This window comes from Haliotis cracherodii, unplaced genomic scaffold (assembly GCF_022045235.1).
Source record: "Haliotis cracherodii isolate W230 unplaced genomic scaffold, xgHalCrac1.p SCAF_11, whole genome shotgun sequence".
Classification (NCBI taxonomy): Eukaryota; Metazoa; Mollusca; class Gastropoda; order Lepetellida; family Haliotidae; genus Haliotis; species Haliotis cracherodii.
In genome coordinates, this window is record NW_027266266.1 from 4560748 (window position 1) to 4579468 (window position 18721).

Here is an 18721-nt window from a genome sequence, read left to right on the forward strand (position 1 = left end):
TAGACTTTCAATATGTCAGTTTGTTGTTGCATTATTTAAGAGTTGGAATTTGCTTTGAAAATGGAGTTTGTGCTTACATTTTGTGAGGAGTGTATTATGTGGAATACCAAAGAGAGACTGTGCATATTATGATTAGGCGACTTATTAAGCGGTGAATAACTGAAAAAGATGTTTCTTTGTGGTACAAGTACACGGTAGTCTTTCCCATAATAATTCCAATTGCAGGATAAATATACAATCAGTGAGATGGTATCTGTTACACAACAGCTGTGTAAGGCATCATGGCATCATGGCCACCTACCCAAAAATGAAAATATGCTTTTCCTGTTTCTTGTGTATTACGAGCGGTGGGGTAGCCCAGTGGTTAAAGCGTTCGCTCGTCAGGCCGAAGACCCGGGTTCGATTCCCGACATGGGTACAATGTGTGAAGCCCATTTCTGGTGTCCCCCGACGTTATATTGCTGGAATAGTGCTGAAAAACGTAAAACCATAATCACTCGCTCACTCTATATTTATGATGATGCTTGACAGAAAATATTCAAATCTAAGATGTGAAAAGACAGCAATGATTGTTAATATTTATGTGGTAGAAATTACCTTTAGCGGCAGTAAGTTTAAGATCGAAATGATTGACAGAGCATCTTTGCATCATGGCTATGCCGCGATTTCTTGTCTACCAAAGTTGTTGTAATGCCCGTTCCGACAAATAACTGTTGCCTTTTTCCATATGAATTAACTGAGAGCCACGTGTGATTGATCAAGTCAACTGAGAGTGTGAATGAATAACACCAACCGTTTCATATTTGTCACAAAAGGAGATTTCAAAAGTGTGTCCACGACATTTAAACGTGAATCGACGCCATGTTGTGAAGAAATTGTGTCTAGGCTGCTTCCAAATGTGGTACCTATCTAAAGTTTCTGTCGATGTTACACACGATACAATGATAATACAACCAATTAAAACATAAAACTTACACGTAACTTCTTAAATGATGACTTCTTTACCTTTTTCCAATTGCTTTATTGCTGGTTTCAATGTGATGTTAACTTTTGTTTTGTTATGTTGTTCCTTTAATTGAACAGGTGACCTCGCGTGTAACGTTCCTGGCGAATTGAGTAGCTATAGGACCCTTGTTCGGATAAGGAACGCAACTGCTAACATTGTTTGACTGTTTGTAAGGATGGTGCCGGTTAAGGCTTTGAGGTGAATGGTATCCATAATGACAGATGCCTTGTCTTGGTCTGCTGGGGTGATGATGATAGTGTTGTCGCATTTTAAGTTATTCAGGATTTCCTTTCATGATGCGTGAGGTTGGATTTCTGGGATGTGGCTTTGTTCAGGATGCTGACAATCTGGCGTCGCGGGAAGTCAATAGCCGTATAAGACCCTGTCAAAGCCCGTCACATAGTCTGCTCCAGAGACACTGTCCATTACAATGCGGTCAAGTACCCAGCCCGCCTCTTCGCACCACTTGGAAAGACTGCCAAGTCTCTTGTTGCAGAATAGTCTGAATTCTGCAAGAAGATCCCCCAACCAGGCACCTTTGTCAGCTATGATAGGCGTCGACCTGTTCACCAATGTAGTCCGGGACGATGCCACGGATATATATTTATAGAATAACCCACGAGGTACGAGTGATTACGGAAAATATGTCACGAGTGAAATTAATGTTTTAAGTTCCGAGCTTTAGCGAGGAACTTAAAACATTAATTTCACGAGTGACATATTTTCCGTAATCACTCGTACCGAGTGGGTTATTCTATTTATTACCCATATTCATATTAAAGACATGTTTCAAGAAAAAAAACAATCAACTGTCGCCAATCAAGAATTAGCTGTTTTGTATCAATCCGCTTGTGAAAAAAACACCGTCCACTCACTCCAACCGCATTACTCAATTAACGTGTTGTTACGTGTGAAAATAAAATAGTCTTGTTAAAAAAACTGTAAAGATCACATTATTGCAGTTATATTTCTGTCCGATTTACACAGCGTACACTATCTAGCATTGTTAGGAAGACAGGTTTCCAAAAAGGTTCATCAGGGTTTTTAATCAAAGCTTGTTTTGACAAGATCTCGTTACTGACAGACAGCCCCCGCCGTGCATCGGCAGAAACATGCATTTCAGATTGAGAAGAGGAATCACGGAAAACCTGTCAATTTTTTTATGTGTCATTTGACAAAAATGCCAAAACCTAAAACAACAATATAGACGGAATGTACAGAAGTCTTGTTTGTTAGAGAAAAGTGACGAAAAGAAAGTAAACTTTGAAAAGTACGATTGCTGTCACAGTGTCGGAATGAATGACCCGACTTGACCCAGATATGAGACAGCCGAAACCAGGAATGACAAGAGAACCAGCGTTACAGTTTAATCCGGACAACAAGTTTAATGAATATCGTGTGTGATTTGAGACAAGTGTCACTGATGGGAAACATGTGCATGTGGGATTTGAGGAGGATTTGTCAAACGCGGAGTGGACAGTCAGTTGACGGGAGTTTGTTCATATTTTTATGTGATTCATACTGGTCGAATACCTGTTGATAGACAAACACGGTATCTGGAGACTGGGTGCTAAACTGTCCGCATTCACGGAGTTTATTTAGTTCAATATCGGACACGGGATAAGGGTTAAGTTTTCTTTTCCTTGTATTTTAAATTATTTTTGTTTTGATTACAAAATCTCTCCGAGTTCAGCAAAGTGCATCGATTTCGCAACCAGATGCTGGTAATCATGTCGCTAAGGTAACACTCTATGCTACCCTTGATCTCCTTCAAAGTAGACAGTTCGAATTTTTGAACTGTCTGATGTGCATGCCGAAATGATAAATTTGCAAATAATAATGTTGCACCTTTCCTGTGTCATTAACCCTCATAGTCATAATTATGGTCAGCGGACGTCAGTCAGCCTGCATACCGCTAAGCGCCGTACTTTGCAGACGTCGCGGTTACGAAAAACGTATACATTGTATAAAAAAGTGTCACGTCCTCATTTCTTCACACAACGTTACAAAATTGTACGAAATAGTGTATGTCTTTCGGAGAGTCTAAATGTCGTTGCAAAATGAATTTGTTTTTATTCTCAGGCCATTGTTGAAAGTGTGAGAAGTCATATTTTTCGTGCTTTTCTTACCTTTATACATTTGTGAACTAAGTTCATGTCAACTTGTCAAGTTTAGACTTTTTCATTGTGTTTTCATTTGCATTTGATTGGCAGTTATCGATGTCATGATCGTTCACAAAGGCAAACCTGTCTATACAAAGTCCGGTTTTTGGATTCGGGTGGTCGAAAAATTCATCACACAGCAAGCCCTCTAACACAGACGCAAACCAGGACTTGGTGGTGATGATCTTGGCGCCCTAGAGACAGTTTCTGGCAACATCACAATCTGAATCTTGGAACTTCAGTCTGGCCATATGCAGTTTTGACAACAAAGACATTAAATGTGTTCAGAGGTTGAATTATACGAATAACTTTTCATGTCAGTCAGATCTCCGTCCGCTTTAACGAGGTCATTTACTTTGACAGGTCTCAAATGGCCAGCCATGTTTGTTTACAAACGGGGACGTAGTTTTGGTTTTTACTGTAAAATGAAAATCATGTGAAATAAATTTTAAAAATGATAATGTGAAATCATGTTGTTAATATGAAACTATGTGTCTTGTCTTAAAAATCTCGATTCAGTGAGATTGTAGCACGTAAAACATCTGAAGGGAAAGCGGGGATTTGTGACTGAATGGAATGAGAAAAAAATAGTTCCGTTGTCCAATGAAAATTGATCTTTGTTCCACTGACCAATCAGCTTCGAGAATCACTAATTGCACACTGTGCAAATATCAAAAAGTTATTACACTGCATATTTGAGCCCATATGGGTAATAAATCAAGTTTATACACTCCTGCATCAGTACAACATCGTTTAGCAAACCCCCGGCTCACCCAAAGTATCCCAACTAGCACCCTTAATCGTCGGGATCTTTATGTACCACCTGGAAAGTGCCCTAGAAACGTCCACCATGACCCCTCTCTGCTGGTTCCGCAAAGTAGATGACACCTTTGTCATCCTACATCGTGGGGCGGTCGGGTAGCCTAGTGGTTAAAGCGTTCGCTCGTCACGCCAAAGACCCGGGTTCGATACCCGACATGGGTACAATGTGTGGAGCCCATTTCTGGTGTCCCCCGCCGTGATATTGCTGGAATATTGCTAAAAGCGGCGTAAAACCATACTCACTCACTCACTCATCCTACATCGCAACAATGACCCCAAAACCTTCTGGACCACCTGAACTCCCAAAGCCCATGCATGCTGTTTACAATTGAGGAGAAGAATCTAATAGTCAACTACCCTTCCTTGACGTACTTGTACAGAGAGACAATAACTCCTGACCACTGTTTATCGCAAATCAAACCAAACAGATCAATAGCTTTACTATACCTCCATCCATGCATCTCAAGTCAAGAAAGGAATCATCTCAACCCCAGCAAGACGATCTCACAACATAGTTTCTACCAAGCAGCATCTTACCACTGAACCATCTTTAACAAGTCTTCACACAGTACAACCACTACCCAGAACAGCTATGACTACAGACAATACAGAGCATCACCGAGAAAACCAAGAAATCTCCCCGTCAACAATATGCACCCGCTGTGATCACCACCAACCTGCGCAGAAGCGTAGCTCCTCATTATAATACAAGAGTAATAAAGAAGTTGTTCATCCATATGTCTTATCCTTACATTGTTTCATGTTTGGCAATAGAAAACAATAAGTCAAGACCAAGTTAACATTACGAGTATTGCGTAAGAGTGAAACTATGCACCAATATATTCAACTAGAAACACAGATCTGCAAACTGCAGACTAGGACCAGTCACTTCCAACTCGAAACCGTCAATGTGTGATTTTGCATCAAAATGTGAATAGCAGAATATTACCACACGTGTATTTCGAATAATTATTTAGCAATGGAAGACAATCGCATCATCGCATCACCGCTTCGTGTCTTCGTACTGTAGCCCTCGTATGAGTCATGCGATGATTCGAAGATGCGAAAAGGCAGAAAACAGCCACCATAAATATGTCCAGATACTCCGATCTTTCGCATAAATGTCATGCTCGCATTTATGATTTACGGTAGGTAGGTAGGTTGGTAGGTGGTTGGGTTGGTGTGTGGGTGGGTGGTAGGTTATAGACACACACAGTGTGACAGATGGAACTCCAGTCAAAACTTCTCACTAATAGCTCCGGGGAGGAAAGTGGAGTGAGAACGAGGAACAACACAGCCCTATTGTTGTGCAGTCAAATCACGTCAGTGCTGTCAGTGCGTCCCTGCTCATGACACGTGTTAGTTCCCACTGCTCTGACCAAGCCTGTTTTCGTGGCAGGAAGTTCAAAAGGACAAAAGTGTTATTTCAAAATAAGTCACCTAGAAAGATGTTTTATTGCTACCAGAAATGTTTTTATTCTTAATACTCTATAATCTTCCTTAACTGGGGTATTTAAGAGAACCGTTTTTGCAAGTTGAGTTATAGGTTTATTATTTCGGCGTCATATCTGTGGTTTTATCTTCGCAAAATCTTAATATTTGATATTAATAATCAGTGGCAGAGACAACATAAACCTGCACAGAATAGAAAATCAAATTTAAACTTAAAGTCATAAAATCGATTGAAAATTTGTAGAAGACGGATCCAAAGACAAAATGTCATCTCAACAACACAAACGGTAATGACTTATGTAAAAAGATCCTTTAAACAGGCAGCAGCTACATTGTTAAATGATCTACCACTGGAAATAAAACAATCCCCAAACTTATCATCTTTTAATATTAAAAACATTCTTTTTTAGATATATGCTTTCCCTGAGACTGTTACTTGACTCCGACTAGACCAACAAGCGCGCAGAGCATATTTAACTGTCTGAAATATAGGCTATATAAGTGAATATATCATTATTATTTTTTACAGAATAATAAAAATGCAGCCAAGACGGTTTGGGACCTTTTCGGACAATGTGAAGACACCCTTACACTGCAGCTGTCTGAATTACCCAGAAGGCTGTATTCCTGACAACAAATCCGGGTACTCTCCCAATGTCAGTCAACAGATTGGGAGGTACCAAACCTAAGGCACCGAGAACATTAGATTGTCGAACAACTTGGTACTTGGGATGCAAACGTGACATTTCGAAAGGGAGGTCCGCATATTTGCAATGTTTTTCCTGTATCTTGTCAATCACATCAGTGTCAAAAGGGACAGAAAATAATTCAATGACATAAATGATTTCGTTGGATATATAAAAAAGGACAAGATAATTTGTGTTGGCTTGGATACGTCTGAAGCTGTATATAGGGCTATTCCAAAGGATTGTGTATTTATAAGTTTCCATGGACCTCTGTCAAAACCACAAGCATGGCGAAGATGATAATAAAATGATCGAGCCACACCATCATGTCGCTTAAGATACTTTGTCTGTGCCAAAGCTGGACATCCACTGACAATGTGTTGGACAGTCTCATTAAATCCATTACATAATATAATGTCATATTTACATTTTGATGCAAAATCACACATTGACGGTTTCGAGTGGGAAGTGACTGATCCCGAGCAGCAAACAGAAAGCTTTATGTTTCACTTTTCAGGCCAGCCGACGAGGAAAACAGTCTGGGCCGATTTGATATGGCACTTCGCTTGGTTGACACACATTTCTGTATCGTCCAGCAGTACAGAACCATAAACAAATTCGACACTGACATTGAGATCTGAATCTTATCGTAACAGAAATATAATAGGATGGGACAAAAGTTATTGAGATGAATGAAAATAACATAAATGCATGTTTATATGTTTGGCTTTATAACATCAATTTTAAATAAGTGCATATTTGTTCAATAGCAGTGATGATTAACCTCGGGTGTGACTATTTAATAGAATAGTAAATAAATACATTACCTATTGAAAAATAGCTATAGAAATATCAATATAAATAGAACCACGCGAGTTCAAATATACAATTAAACTATGATATAAGAATCATTGCTATAACGTTTTTAAAAGACTTGTTAGTATCATATGACGATTCCAAAGGAAATATTTCTAAATTCCTTCACGTTCATATTTCGGTTAACATAGTTTTCGTGTATCATTTGCAATTCAAACATTCTAAGAAATATCTTCACAGTAATGATCGCGCAATGGAGTGAATCGCATTTGTTTTAAAGTGACAAGCCCTTTCCATTACAAATCGCTGCTAAAGCCGAGTCCGTTGTGCGATTCCGACAGTTTCATTAGCATGCGTTTATAAATCATGATCAAATCGTGATCACATAAGGTGTTCGCGAAAAGGTCAGTGTATCCTGCCCCACCGGCGGCACCAGTCACAAACACATACAAAGGCAAGTCAAATGTTGAAAAAACTAGGTACCATATTGTACAAGTCAATAATAGTGAATTGCATCGAGCAACATTTTCGTCATTGAACATTTTGAAAGCTTTACTGAGGCCTTAAATGTTGCAAACTTGTTCACACAACATTTGAGTTGTTTGATATTCTCAGAATTCTTTGTAGAAGGAGAATGCTCGATTGTACCTGAAATGTGAAATACAGACACCAAAGGCTGGAACTGCTGGAATATTGCTCGACAAAAAGGGAAAGTTGACCATTGGAAAGTTGAAGTCACCCCTCTTGTCATACAGTTTAGTGGCTCGTTTGTTATCACTCTGAATCTTTATGCATAGATCTAAATATGAAACAGACAAGGCAGTCTCTCTGGTTTCCTAATTAAGTTCAGGTGGGTCAATCAGTGTACGGAAATTGGCTATTTCAAGGTTATTGAACGAAATCAAACCATCTATATACCCGAAGCTTTAGTTAAACGACTTGGCCAAACTACATCGAATATCATATCAGTGAAAGTCAGGTCGGATAATGAAGTTTATACGTTGTAAATGATATAACAGTTCTATTACTGAATGGATAAGGAGGATGATTGTCGAAGTCTGACTCCGCAGGAAGGGCTTGTATATTGAGTTTGAATGTATGCAGTGAAATAAGCATACATGTAGCTCTTGACAACGCGGATACACAACCTATTCCCTTCAGCAAACGAGAGATAAAAAGCAAAGTCAGAGCCTCCATGGCCCACAAATGGCAAGCCCAATAAGACGCGAGTAAGGTCGGTCGAGGACTATACTAATTTCAACCCAAAATCTGGAGAAAAAAACATACTCATACTTAAAAGAAAAGAGAGTTGAAATTGCCTCAAACTGGGTCACAAAATGCACTATGACAAGGTATGCCCATCTTGCAATCAGACTGAATGGATTGATCACATTTTACTGGAATGTCAAGACCATGCCCCAGCCCGGGCTCGATTTAATCAAGTATTGAAGTTAAATCCGAAATCTGTCGTAGATTTCATAAAGCCAAGAGATGCAATAGCGAAGGCCAAACTAACTCTATTTCTGAAGATGGTCAGCTACTCGAACGTATATCAACAGAGTGACCAAAGAAATTCTATTAATTCCAAAATGAAATCATATCAATATGAAAAAAGACCTTTTATCAGTACAAAAAAAACCAGAAACCTTATCAATACTTAAACTGAGTATAGATATGTATACCATCCTCATACACATGAGTCCCAAAGAGGGACTGGTCAGCCAAAATTGCTACGTCAGGTGGCGGCTTCTTAAACACTTAATGCCTCAGTCACATACACAACGGTCGCCGGGCGATGTGGGGTCATCGTCATGCCACAGACTTTTGCCCACATCTGTGGCACATCGATGAAGTAGTCATGAAACCAAAGATGGTCGGTAGATACCCGAAGCATTTTGGAAGAAATGGTAGGCTTATACCGTCCAGTGTTTACCAAGTCATCTGGCGGGAATCGGCCGGTAATCTCCCGATGCCAGGACGGTGCCCGTCCGATGTAAACCAAATCGTGAACACCGTCCGTTTCATGCTCGCTATAAAAGGAGACCGCTCAATGCCCGGCCGATCATAGTTCGTGTTCGCCGTTTTTGTAACCGCGTTCTTGTACCAGCGCTGCCAGGATCACGCAGATTACCGATGGGGGTGTGGACCACCGGTTGCCGCAAGAAAATAACTCCGAGGTCTTCCCGATGTCAAAAACATGGCCAATGCTCACAGATGATCGTCCGGCGTCTCATCGGGTATCGCTAAATTTTGATGATTTTCGGCCTTTTCGGGCAAAGTAAACTAATCTTTCCCTGTATCGGTGGATAAGTGACTCCGGCATAGAGCAACAACAACACTTGCCGCTCTTAAAACAAGAATTTTTGTTAGACCTGCTATCTGTCGTAGATCTCCTTAAGCCATGAGACGCACTAGCGAAGCCCAAACCAAATATTTCTGAAAGATGGTCAGTTTCGAACGTGTCTAAACAGGGCAGCCCAAAATATCCTACTCAATAGAAGGGCAAATCAGCCGAAATTGCTCAGGCAGAATGTTGCTGCCAAACCCATTCGACAGAGTGTGCCGCTAGCCGTTCTGCTGCTGTCGAATCCATTCGACAGAGTGTGCCGCTAGCCGTTCTGCTGCTGTCGAATCCATTCGACAGAGTGTGCCGCTAGCCGTTCTGCCGCTGTCGAATCCATTCGACAGAGTGTGCCGCTAGCCGTTCTGCTGCTGTCGAATCCATTCGACAGAGTGTGCCGCTAGCCGTTCTGCCGCTGTCGAATCCATTCGACAGAGTGTGCCGCTAGCCGTTCTAGATCTGTTGCTGTCGAATCCATTCGTGAGACGAATAGCAGAATGACACCCGTAAAGAAAACTCGCAATAAGTGTTTAGATATTATGTATGATATGCATAAATACTCAGCTTTGGAAAAATTTCAAAATGTTAAGTAGTTTTTGAACCTCAACTTAACAATACAGCAAGTTGAAATGGTATGGGTCCAATATCTAGGCACATGACAACCCGTAACGACCATCGTGGATTTAAGGCATGCGGTTCGATATTTTCTCTATACTGTTGTCATGTTTTCACTTGATCACCATTATTTGTTCGTCGATGAAAGGATACGCAAGTTCTTAATTTCTAAATATTAGAAAATTTCTATTTCATAAATTACATGTATAAACAAAAACAGTCTATATCCCTACATCGTCAATTGGATTAAACGGACAGAATCATGAAAACAGCGGTAAACTCAACATGCATCGTGATCCCGTAATACTATTACAATTCCTTTCTAAATTTTCTAAAAAACGTTTACTTAGATGATTATTTGGGGAAAATTAATGTCATATTTATCGAGTTTGTAAATGATTTTAAATTTTAAATTATATATTTACTCATTGCGCGGCTGTTTGCTCATAGAAAATATACGCATTATAACTGAGTTAAATTCAAGATATCAGTGTTGTTAATATAATCCTCTTCTGACTCTTGTGTCTGTTGTAGGGCCAGTCAACTCCGGGATAACAGGCAGGAGATTAGGTGCCCACTGCACTATTAACTTTGTTATCGCTGTTGTAGACTGAAGTGATTTTGGCATACGTGTTTACTCTGGAAGCATACCGTTATCTGCATTGTCTAGTCACGTGCCTTATGTAATAGCGAAGTAACGCAGGGCTAGGGAAAAAAACAAGGATATATGCAAAGTCACGCGCTGAAGGAAGTTGTGTAAACAAGGTAGTCATTTTTCGAGCGTACTGATTAACATGGAAAGTCAACAGTAAGTATATGTTCTCAAATAAGTTTCAGCGTTAATTCAGTGATTTTAACAGTTAAAATCACGGGATAAATATGTTGAAGAGATGGTCGGTTGACGACGCCCCTACATACTGATAGCATGCATTCGGCTCCTCTCGGTATAATCCGTCAAATACAATATAGGTACGGGATTTGGGTGCACGTGTTAATCGGCAAACGGAGGTAATCATTACATTAACACTCGCTCACTATGGGCGCTGATAGATCTCCTCATGGCCAAGTACGCCATCAGTCGAATTACCACCACAACTACTCTTTGAATAATTTAAGACGCTGGAAAACAGAGTGATCGGTCAACCTTCTCCTGGCAATATGAGTTCATAAGGATAATCGTGTGTATTGCGTAAAACTCGATATATTTTGAAATTGATTCATTGATTGTTTGTTAGTTAACGCCGCACTCAGCAATATTCCAGCTATATGACGCCGGTCTGTAAATAATCGAGTCTGGACCAGACAATCCAGTGATTGACATCATGAAAATGGATCCACGCGATTAGGATACGATGACATGCGTCAACCAAGTCACCGAGCCTGACCACCCGATCCCATTTGTCACCTCTTACGACAAGCATAGTCGCCTTTTACGGCAAGCATGGGTTGCTGAAGACCTGTTCTACCCCGGATCTTCACGAGTCTTGAAATAAGGGACTGGTCACTTATTATAGAGGTGTGTTTGTGTGGTGAGGATGGTCAAAGGAATGTATTAGATTCTGACTTCTCCCATTTTTTGTAACATTTTCTCATGCCCCTTCCCCCCAATACAAATGTACATGCAACATTTATCAATAACCACACTCCATCCACCTCCTACCCTATAATAAATGACCATTCAATAAATAATGTTCAAATGCATAACAGTTTCTTTAATAAAAAAGAACTGTGTAATTTGTTAATCAATCCTCCCACCTCCTTACAGTTGCGATAAAAGTTGGCGACCCCTACCCCTTAACCTCTCAATATATATACATATTGTATATTATATATATTGCACAGAACACTGATCGACGGGGAGGTGAGTATTCTTGCATGTTCCGGAAAAAGACGAGGGGGGACGAATGACAATCGACTAAGTATGACCACCCGATCCCCATTGGATTTTTTGCGACTGTGGACGTACTGGGAATATCCACAGATTGCGTATTGTAGACACTATCGTCAGTATATCGCGGTATATCAGAAGTTCTGTTGTGGATAAGTTGTCGAGTGAAAGTACAAGCATGGAAAAATACAGTTACAGTCATCTTCACTGTATCACTGTCAGTTCAAGCAAGTACGTGATACGTGTTAAAGGGAACAGTCATTTGTTGCTGACGCGATGTCATTTCAAAGGTCTATTTATTATTCTTGGTGTTATATAATGGACACACATTACACTGTTTTGAAACACAAACTTATTAGAGTTGGTAGCCCTGGCACTCAGTTGTCCATGGCGCCGCAAGTAAGTGTCCGTTATTTAATAAAACCGTGATATAACTCATAGAGTGTTCAAACTCACTCACTAATTCATTCTTCATAGAACTCCCGAGATTCTAGACTACCGGAATGAAAATGGTCACGGGTGGTCCTTCTACAAACATGACGGCATCCTCCGGGCAGTTCTCACCAACCCTGAGGATGATAAGGAAATGATCCGAAAAGTTCAGAAGCTCGAGCTGAGGGACGATGACGTCATGATAGCGGCATATCCCAAATGTGGTAAGAACTCGAGATAGAAGATTTACTCAATAAATGATTTCAGAATGAATACTGGGTGAGTGAGTGGGTACAGTTGTACGCCGCTTTAAGCAATATTCCAGTAATATCACGGCGGGAGACACAGGAAAATGAGCTTCACACATTGTGCCCATCTTGGGAATCGAACCCGGGTCTTTGGCGTGACGAGCCAACGCTTTAACCACAAGGCTGCCTCACCGCCCCCGTAATGAAAAATGTGATTTCTAGCGTGTGAGTAAATGTTGTTGAATCCGCATTAAGCAAGTGGTTCAGTATAGAGCAAACCACCTAAACCACCTATAATCTCTCCCGTCAACCTGACGAACATGGTCACTCATCCATCTACTCTCCGCAACCAACGTTGCTTCATCTCACCCAATTTATGACCTCAGTTCAAAGGGCCACGTGTCACCACATCATGCTGGCTGACACAGAAATACCTTTCAAAGAGGCGTTAAACCCAACTCACTCACACAATGCTGTGTATTATCTTTATCCGTATCTCTCCAGGTACCCATTGGTTGTGGGAAATCGTCAATATGATCAGGGCCGGTAACTCTGAGTACAACAAGAAGGCGAAGGGGTTCGCCATGTTGGAGCTGCCGAAGTCCGAGCGGGCTGATAAGCTGCCCTCCCCGCGGGTTCTAAATTCGCATCTTTATTTCCGTCATCTGCCGGAGGAAATGGCGGAGAAGCGAATTAAAACAATCTTCATCATGCGAAATCCCAAAGATGTCAGCGTATCTCTATATAACCATGTCAAGGGTTCAAAAAAGTTTACAACGTTTGACAGAACGTATTCAGAATTTCTGGATCTGTTTCTAGAAGGAAAAGGTAAGTGATACGTAGATGCTATCACGTAACATCAAGCCTCATGATAAAAAGAAAGGCTGATAGTTTAATATGGGTTTTACAATACATGTATCTGCTTATAATAATCTAACTTCGTTCATATCATTTGTAAAGAGTCAACAACTGATATATTGTGTTTACTTTAGCAATTAAGCCCAATATAGTTCCCAGTGGTCCAGTCGCCAAGACAAGCCAATTCGCTGTGCAGAGTTGCGTCCCTTGGGTACGCCAGAAATATATGATCGTGGGTTCGAGTCCCGGTTGACCCGATTATGTTTCAACGTTTGTCAGAACCATACCCGTGCTCGCGGGTTTCACCAAGACGGCAAAAGTGTTAGACTTGAATCTCTTTGGGCTTTCCTCCCAAACTGAGGTGACACGTTATAACTGGAATGCTGTTCAAAGCGGTGTTAAAACCCAACTCACTCCCTCACTCACCCACACTGTTCACGCCAAGACTTTCATTGTCGTGTCACGGTCCTGCGCACCCCCATGTTCACAGGGGGCACGGGTGGCCCAGTCGTCTAAGGCGCCGCGATTCGCTGTGCAGAGTTGCGTCCCTTGGGCACGCCAGAAACCTATGATTGTGGGTTCGAATCCCGGTTCGACCCAGTTATGTTTCTAGGTTTGTCAGCACCATACCCGTGCTCGTAGGTTTCACCGAAGTGGCATCACCTCGGGCTTTCCTCCCACATTAAGCTGACACGCCGTGGAATAATGTTAAAAGCGGCATTAACTCACTCACTCACACATGTTCACAACACATTTCAGTAATGAAAAAAACCTGTGGAAAATCTAGACTTGCGTCACTCAGGGCTATAGCAGTACAGTAAGTGCTGGATGGAAGAGAAAATAACATGGTTCAGGTCTGTGAGACAGACTAACTTAAGTCGAGCCTCGGAAAATGGGTGCACAATGGGTGCATCAATGCAGTGTATCAAAATCAAAGATATTTATTGCATGTAAGGCCTCCGGCCCATATACAAGAGAGTTACAAATAAGTAGTTGTACATATTTGTACTTATGTTTTGTACTCCTGGGAAATTGCATTTTTAACATATATAGCCAGTATTAATTTGACATCATCTTTTGAGGAAAGAAGAGAAATAAAAGCAGGTACGGGATAATTTGACAGATAGGGTTCTGGTGTAGCGGATTGCCAAAGTGCAATTTTTCTGAGAGAAGGTGTTTTTAGTTGCTATTGTCCAGGTCGATCAACGACATATAAGGTACACAGATATGATCTCGAAAACCTACCCAATGGTTTGAAAAAAACAGTAAAGAAAATAATGAATACGGAACGCCATTACGACCACCTACACTGAATCAGCTGTATCAGATCCAGATTCTACGTTTCGACTTTCATTTTTTCTCCACTGGAGAAACTGTATCATTGATGCCCCTTTCTTTCAGTTGTATGGCAATGGTTCTACTGTAATTAAATCATAGTTGATATAACGTGTTCATGTCAATTCTATTTAAAGGTGCCCTTACGAGCAGCCTGAATATGCATGTGAACGCTTTGACGTGCCGCTGCTTAAACGTGGGTTTAAATCGTCTGACATGGTGCGCTGTCAGTATGTGGGTATGAATGCGCTGTGCCTAAATGTGGGTTTCAACTCTCTGACCTGCTGCGCTGTCTGAATGTGGGTTTAAACGCTCTGACATTCTGCGCTGTCTGAATGTGGGTTTAAACTCTCTGACCTGCAGCGCTGTCTGAATGTGGGTTTAAACTCTCTGACCTGCTGCTCCCTGAATGTGGGTTTAAACTCTCTGACCTGTTGCTGCCTGAATGTGGGTTTAAACTCTCTGACCTGCTGCTCCCTGAATGTGGGTTTAAACTCTCTGACCTGCTGCTCCCTGAATGTGGGTTTAAACTCTCTGACCTGTTGCTGCCTGAATGTGGGTTTAAACTCTCTGACCTGCTGCTCCCTGAATGTGGGTTTAAACTCTCTGACCTGCTGCTCCCTGAATGTGGGTTTAAACTCTCTGACCTGTTGCTGCCTGAATGTGGGTTTAAACTCTCTGACCTGCTGCTCCCTGAATGTGGGTTTAAACTCTCTGACCTGCTGCTACCTGAATGTGGGTTTAAACTCTCTGACCTGCTGCTACCTGAATGTGGGTTTAAACTCTCTAACCTCGCTCCCTGAATGTGGGTTTAAACTCTCTGACCTGCTGCTCCCTGAATGTGGGTTTAAACGCTCAGACTTGCGGTGCTTCATTTGACGTACTGACGTGCTGCTTGGATGTGGGTTTAAACGCTCCGACGTGCTGCTCCCTGGTTGTGGATTTATATTCGCTGACGTGCTGCAGCCTGAAATTTGTTTTCATATTCTCTTACATGCTGAGTTGGGATTTGCACGCTCTGTATTGCTCTGTTTTATCGCTACTTCAGTAGGTGCTGGCCTTCCTGTAGACATATGCTTACATATAAATATATGTTTATGGTGTTTACAGTTACTTCCAATATTTCAGTTCCCGGTGGTGGTTATGTCGACTACCTGAAGGATTGGCAGCAAGTGAAACAGGACAACCCGGACTTGCCTTTCTTAACATTGTTTTATGAAAACTTGAAAGAGGTTTGTATTTCTTTGTAGTTTAAGACCAAGATGACCCGTGTCCACAAGATGTAATGGTCTGCTTGTTACAGGGTTAGAAGATTTGTCTGTAAACAAATGTAGTCCATCTTAATTATTGACACGGTTGAGCTTGATACATCTATATAGACTACCGGTCAGAATAAGGTATACACTTAAAAACTCACTCACTCACCCCATGTTCCTTGAGACGTCACGTAAGTCAGTAGTGAGATAACCATTGATTTGAAGTATATGAAGTGGCCTATAATACCCGTATGAAATACATTATCATCAAATTGCCATATATTGTTTAAGTGTAGCCACATCCTCGTTTACTTTCCTTTGCCAGACGGTTTAGATGGAGGGCGGATAGAGGTTTGTGGAAAAGAGGAAACGTTTGGGTTTTTGAAATAATGTAATCTTTGCAAGACGTATCATCAATTGAGCTATTTGAATAAGTTTCAATACACCGGATCACATTTTGTTTCCAGTGTGTGTTTGTGTGTGTGTGTTTGTGTTTGTGTTTGTGTGTGTGTGTGTGTGTGTGTGTGTGTGTGTGTGTGTGTGAGTGTGTGTATGTGTGAGTGTGAAGGTGTGTGTGTGTGTGTGTGTGTATGCGTGAGTATGTAAGTGCGTGCGTGCGTGTGTAGGTTTGAGTGTAATTTTAATAATTAAAATGATTACAATATATGTTGCGCCCGCACTCAACTAATGTCAGTCCAGTGATCAATACACCGGATCACATTTTGTTTCCAGTGTGTGTTTGTGTGTGTGTGTTTGTGTGTGTGTGTGTTTGTGTGTGTGTTTTTTTTGTTTGTTTGTTTGTTGTTGGTTTTTTTTTTGGTTTTTTTGTGTGTGTGTGTGTGTGTGTGTGTGTGTGTGTGTGTGTGTGTGTGTGTGTGTGTGTGTGTGTGTGTGTGTGTGTGTGTGTGTGTGTGTGTGTTGTGTTGGGGGTTTGGGTGGGGGAGGGGGGAGTGGGGAGGGGTTGCTTCTGCTGCCCCTTTCTGGACCTGCTTTTGGATAGACCAAGAAGGATGCTGCGTCATAGTAATGATTCTATATTTCTGCATGTTTGTAATGTGGAAGATTTCACCTGACATGGTACCGCATATTTTAACGGTAGGGGCTAGCCACGACATTTGGCAGGAGGGTATAACGCTGGTGGTTTTTATTTTAGGATCCTGTTAAAAACATCAAAGCTGTTGCCGACTTCATCGGCCAGTCAGTCACTGATGAACTCTGTCAGGAAATAGCAGAGGCATGCAGCTTTAAGAAGATGAAGGTTGCAGACGCGGAGGTGAAGGAGGATTATGCTGAACGGTCCGAAACCTGGAAGGAAGGCCACACAGGAATGTTCCGTAAAGGTGAACCGTAATTCATATGAAGACCCAAGTTAGAGTAGGTCCCAAGTATTATATTGCTTGTTGTGGGGACACACGCGGGTTAGAATAGGTCCCAAGTATTTTATTGATTGTTGTAAGGACACACACAGGTTAGAGTAGGTCCCAAGTATTATATTGCTTGTGGTGAGGACACACACACACACACATGCTACAATATGTCTCAAATTGTGTAATGACTCTGATCTATGCAGTTGGGATACGATGACATGCTTCAACCAAGTCACCGAGTCTGACCATCCGATCTCACTAGTGGCCTATTTTGACATATTCACGTATATACCTTTGTATGACGCACTTGCTGATGTCTTACTATTTAAGAATTGTATCAGGTATTGCGTACTTAAAGACTTATTCATCCATAACTTAACTGAAGAACTTACTCACGGTTTAACTTACTTGTGGAAGTAATCATGTACTTATACTTTTAGGACTTACTTACTACTAACTTTGGGACTTATTCATGTATTACTTACTTAATTGACTCCATCTTGTATTACGTACTTCATAATTTACTCATGAACTACTGTCCTAAGGACTTACGGACTTACAGCCATGTGCTGTTGTTTCAGGTGAAGTCGGGGATTGGAAGAACTGGATAACAGTTGCTCAAAACGAAAGATTTGATGACGTCATAGACCGAACGTTTAAGGCAACAGGCATTGCATTCACGTATGAATAGCTAACCGATTTTTAAAGTTGTGACCAAAACGGTCGGCAATATGTCTTTCATCCATTGTAATAAGTTGTATGTAATAGAACTATGTCCCTTGTTCATGTGTATATGTTATCGAGGAAACTAAATCCAAATATCAGTATTAATGAAGAACATATCTATGGATACTAATCTCCATGGTGTGTGTCCATGTCAATCAACAGTTATAACTGATGAGATTTGTATTACTGACAAAGAAAACGAAGCGTGGCGGAAACAACATATCCTATTATGAAATTGATGTGTATGTGTGAGTGAATTGTGTTTTACGCCGTAATGAAAAGTATTTAAGTTGTATCACTGAGTGTCAAATTATTGAGAAAAGCTCAAATGACGCACCAGTTTGTTGAAACTCTCGGGTATAGGCATAGTACCCACAAAGCAGGGAACATAATCACAACAAATCTGGGATTCGAACCCACGATTCTGTTACTACTAAACTCTGCACAGCGAAATGCGGCGCCTGTGGCGAATGGGCGACCAATATCCCAAGACAGACCACGACTGAACTATGTAGTATTATACTGAGTGTATTCAGAATTGCCTATTCCTTATATTGTTATTGTTGATCATATGTAGGCGAGAAATAAAAAAGATTATTTATTGTTTTACGCGTCTTTTCTTGCAGGGTGATATGGTTACTGTGTGAGTGAGTTTGGTTGTACGCCGCTTTAAAAGCTTTTTCAGTTATATGACACTGTGGAAGCTTGATG

At 41.1% G+C, this 18721-nt stretch overlaps 1 protein-coding gene across 1 annotated transcript; it reads left to right on the forward strand.

Moving 5' to 3' along the window:
- Nucleotides 1-10694: 10694 nt before the first annotated feature.
- LOC139455262 (sulfotransferase 1B1-like) lies at nt 10695-17975 on the forward strand. The gene is made up of 6 exons (XM_071236816.1): nt 10695-10708; nt 12266-12444; nt 12973-13296; nt 15790-15893; nt 17071-17257; nt 17866-17975. The coding sequence occupies exons 1-6, from the start codon at nt 10695-10697 to the stop codon at nt 17973-17975; spliced, it is 918 nt and encodes a 305-aa protein (XP_071092917.1).
- Nucleotides 17976-18721: the final 746 nt, after the last annotated feature.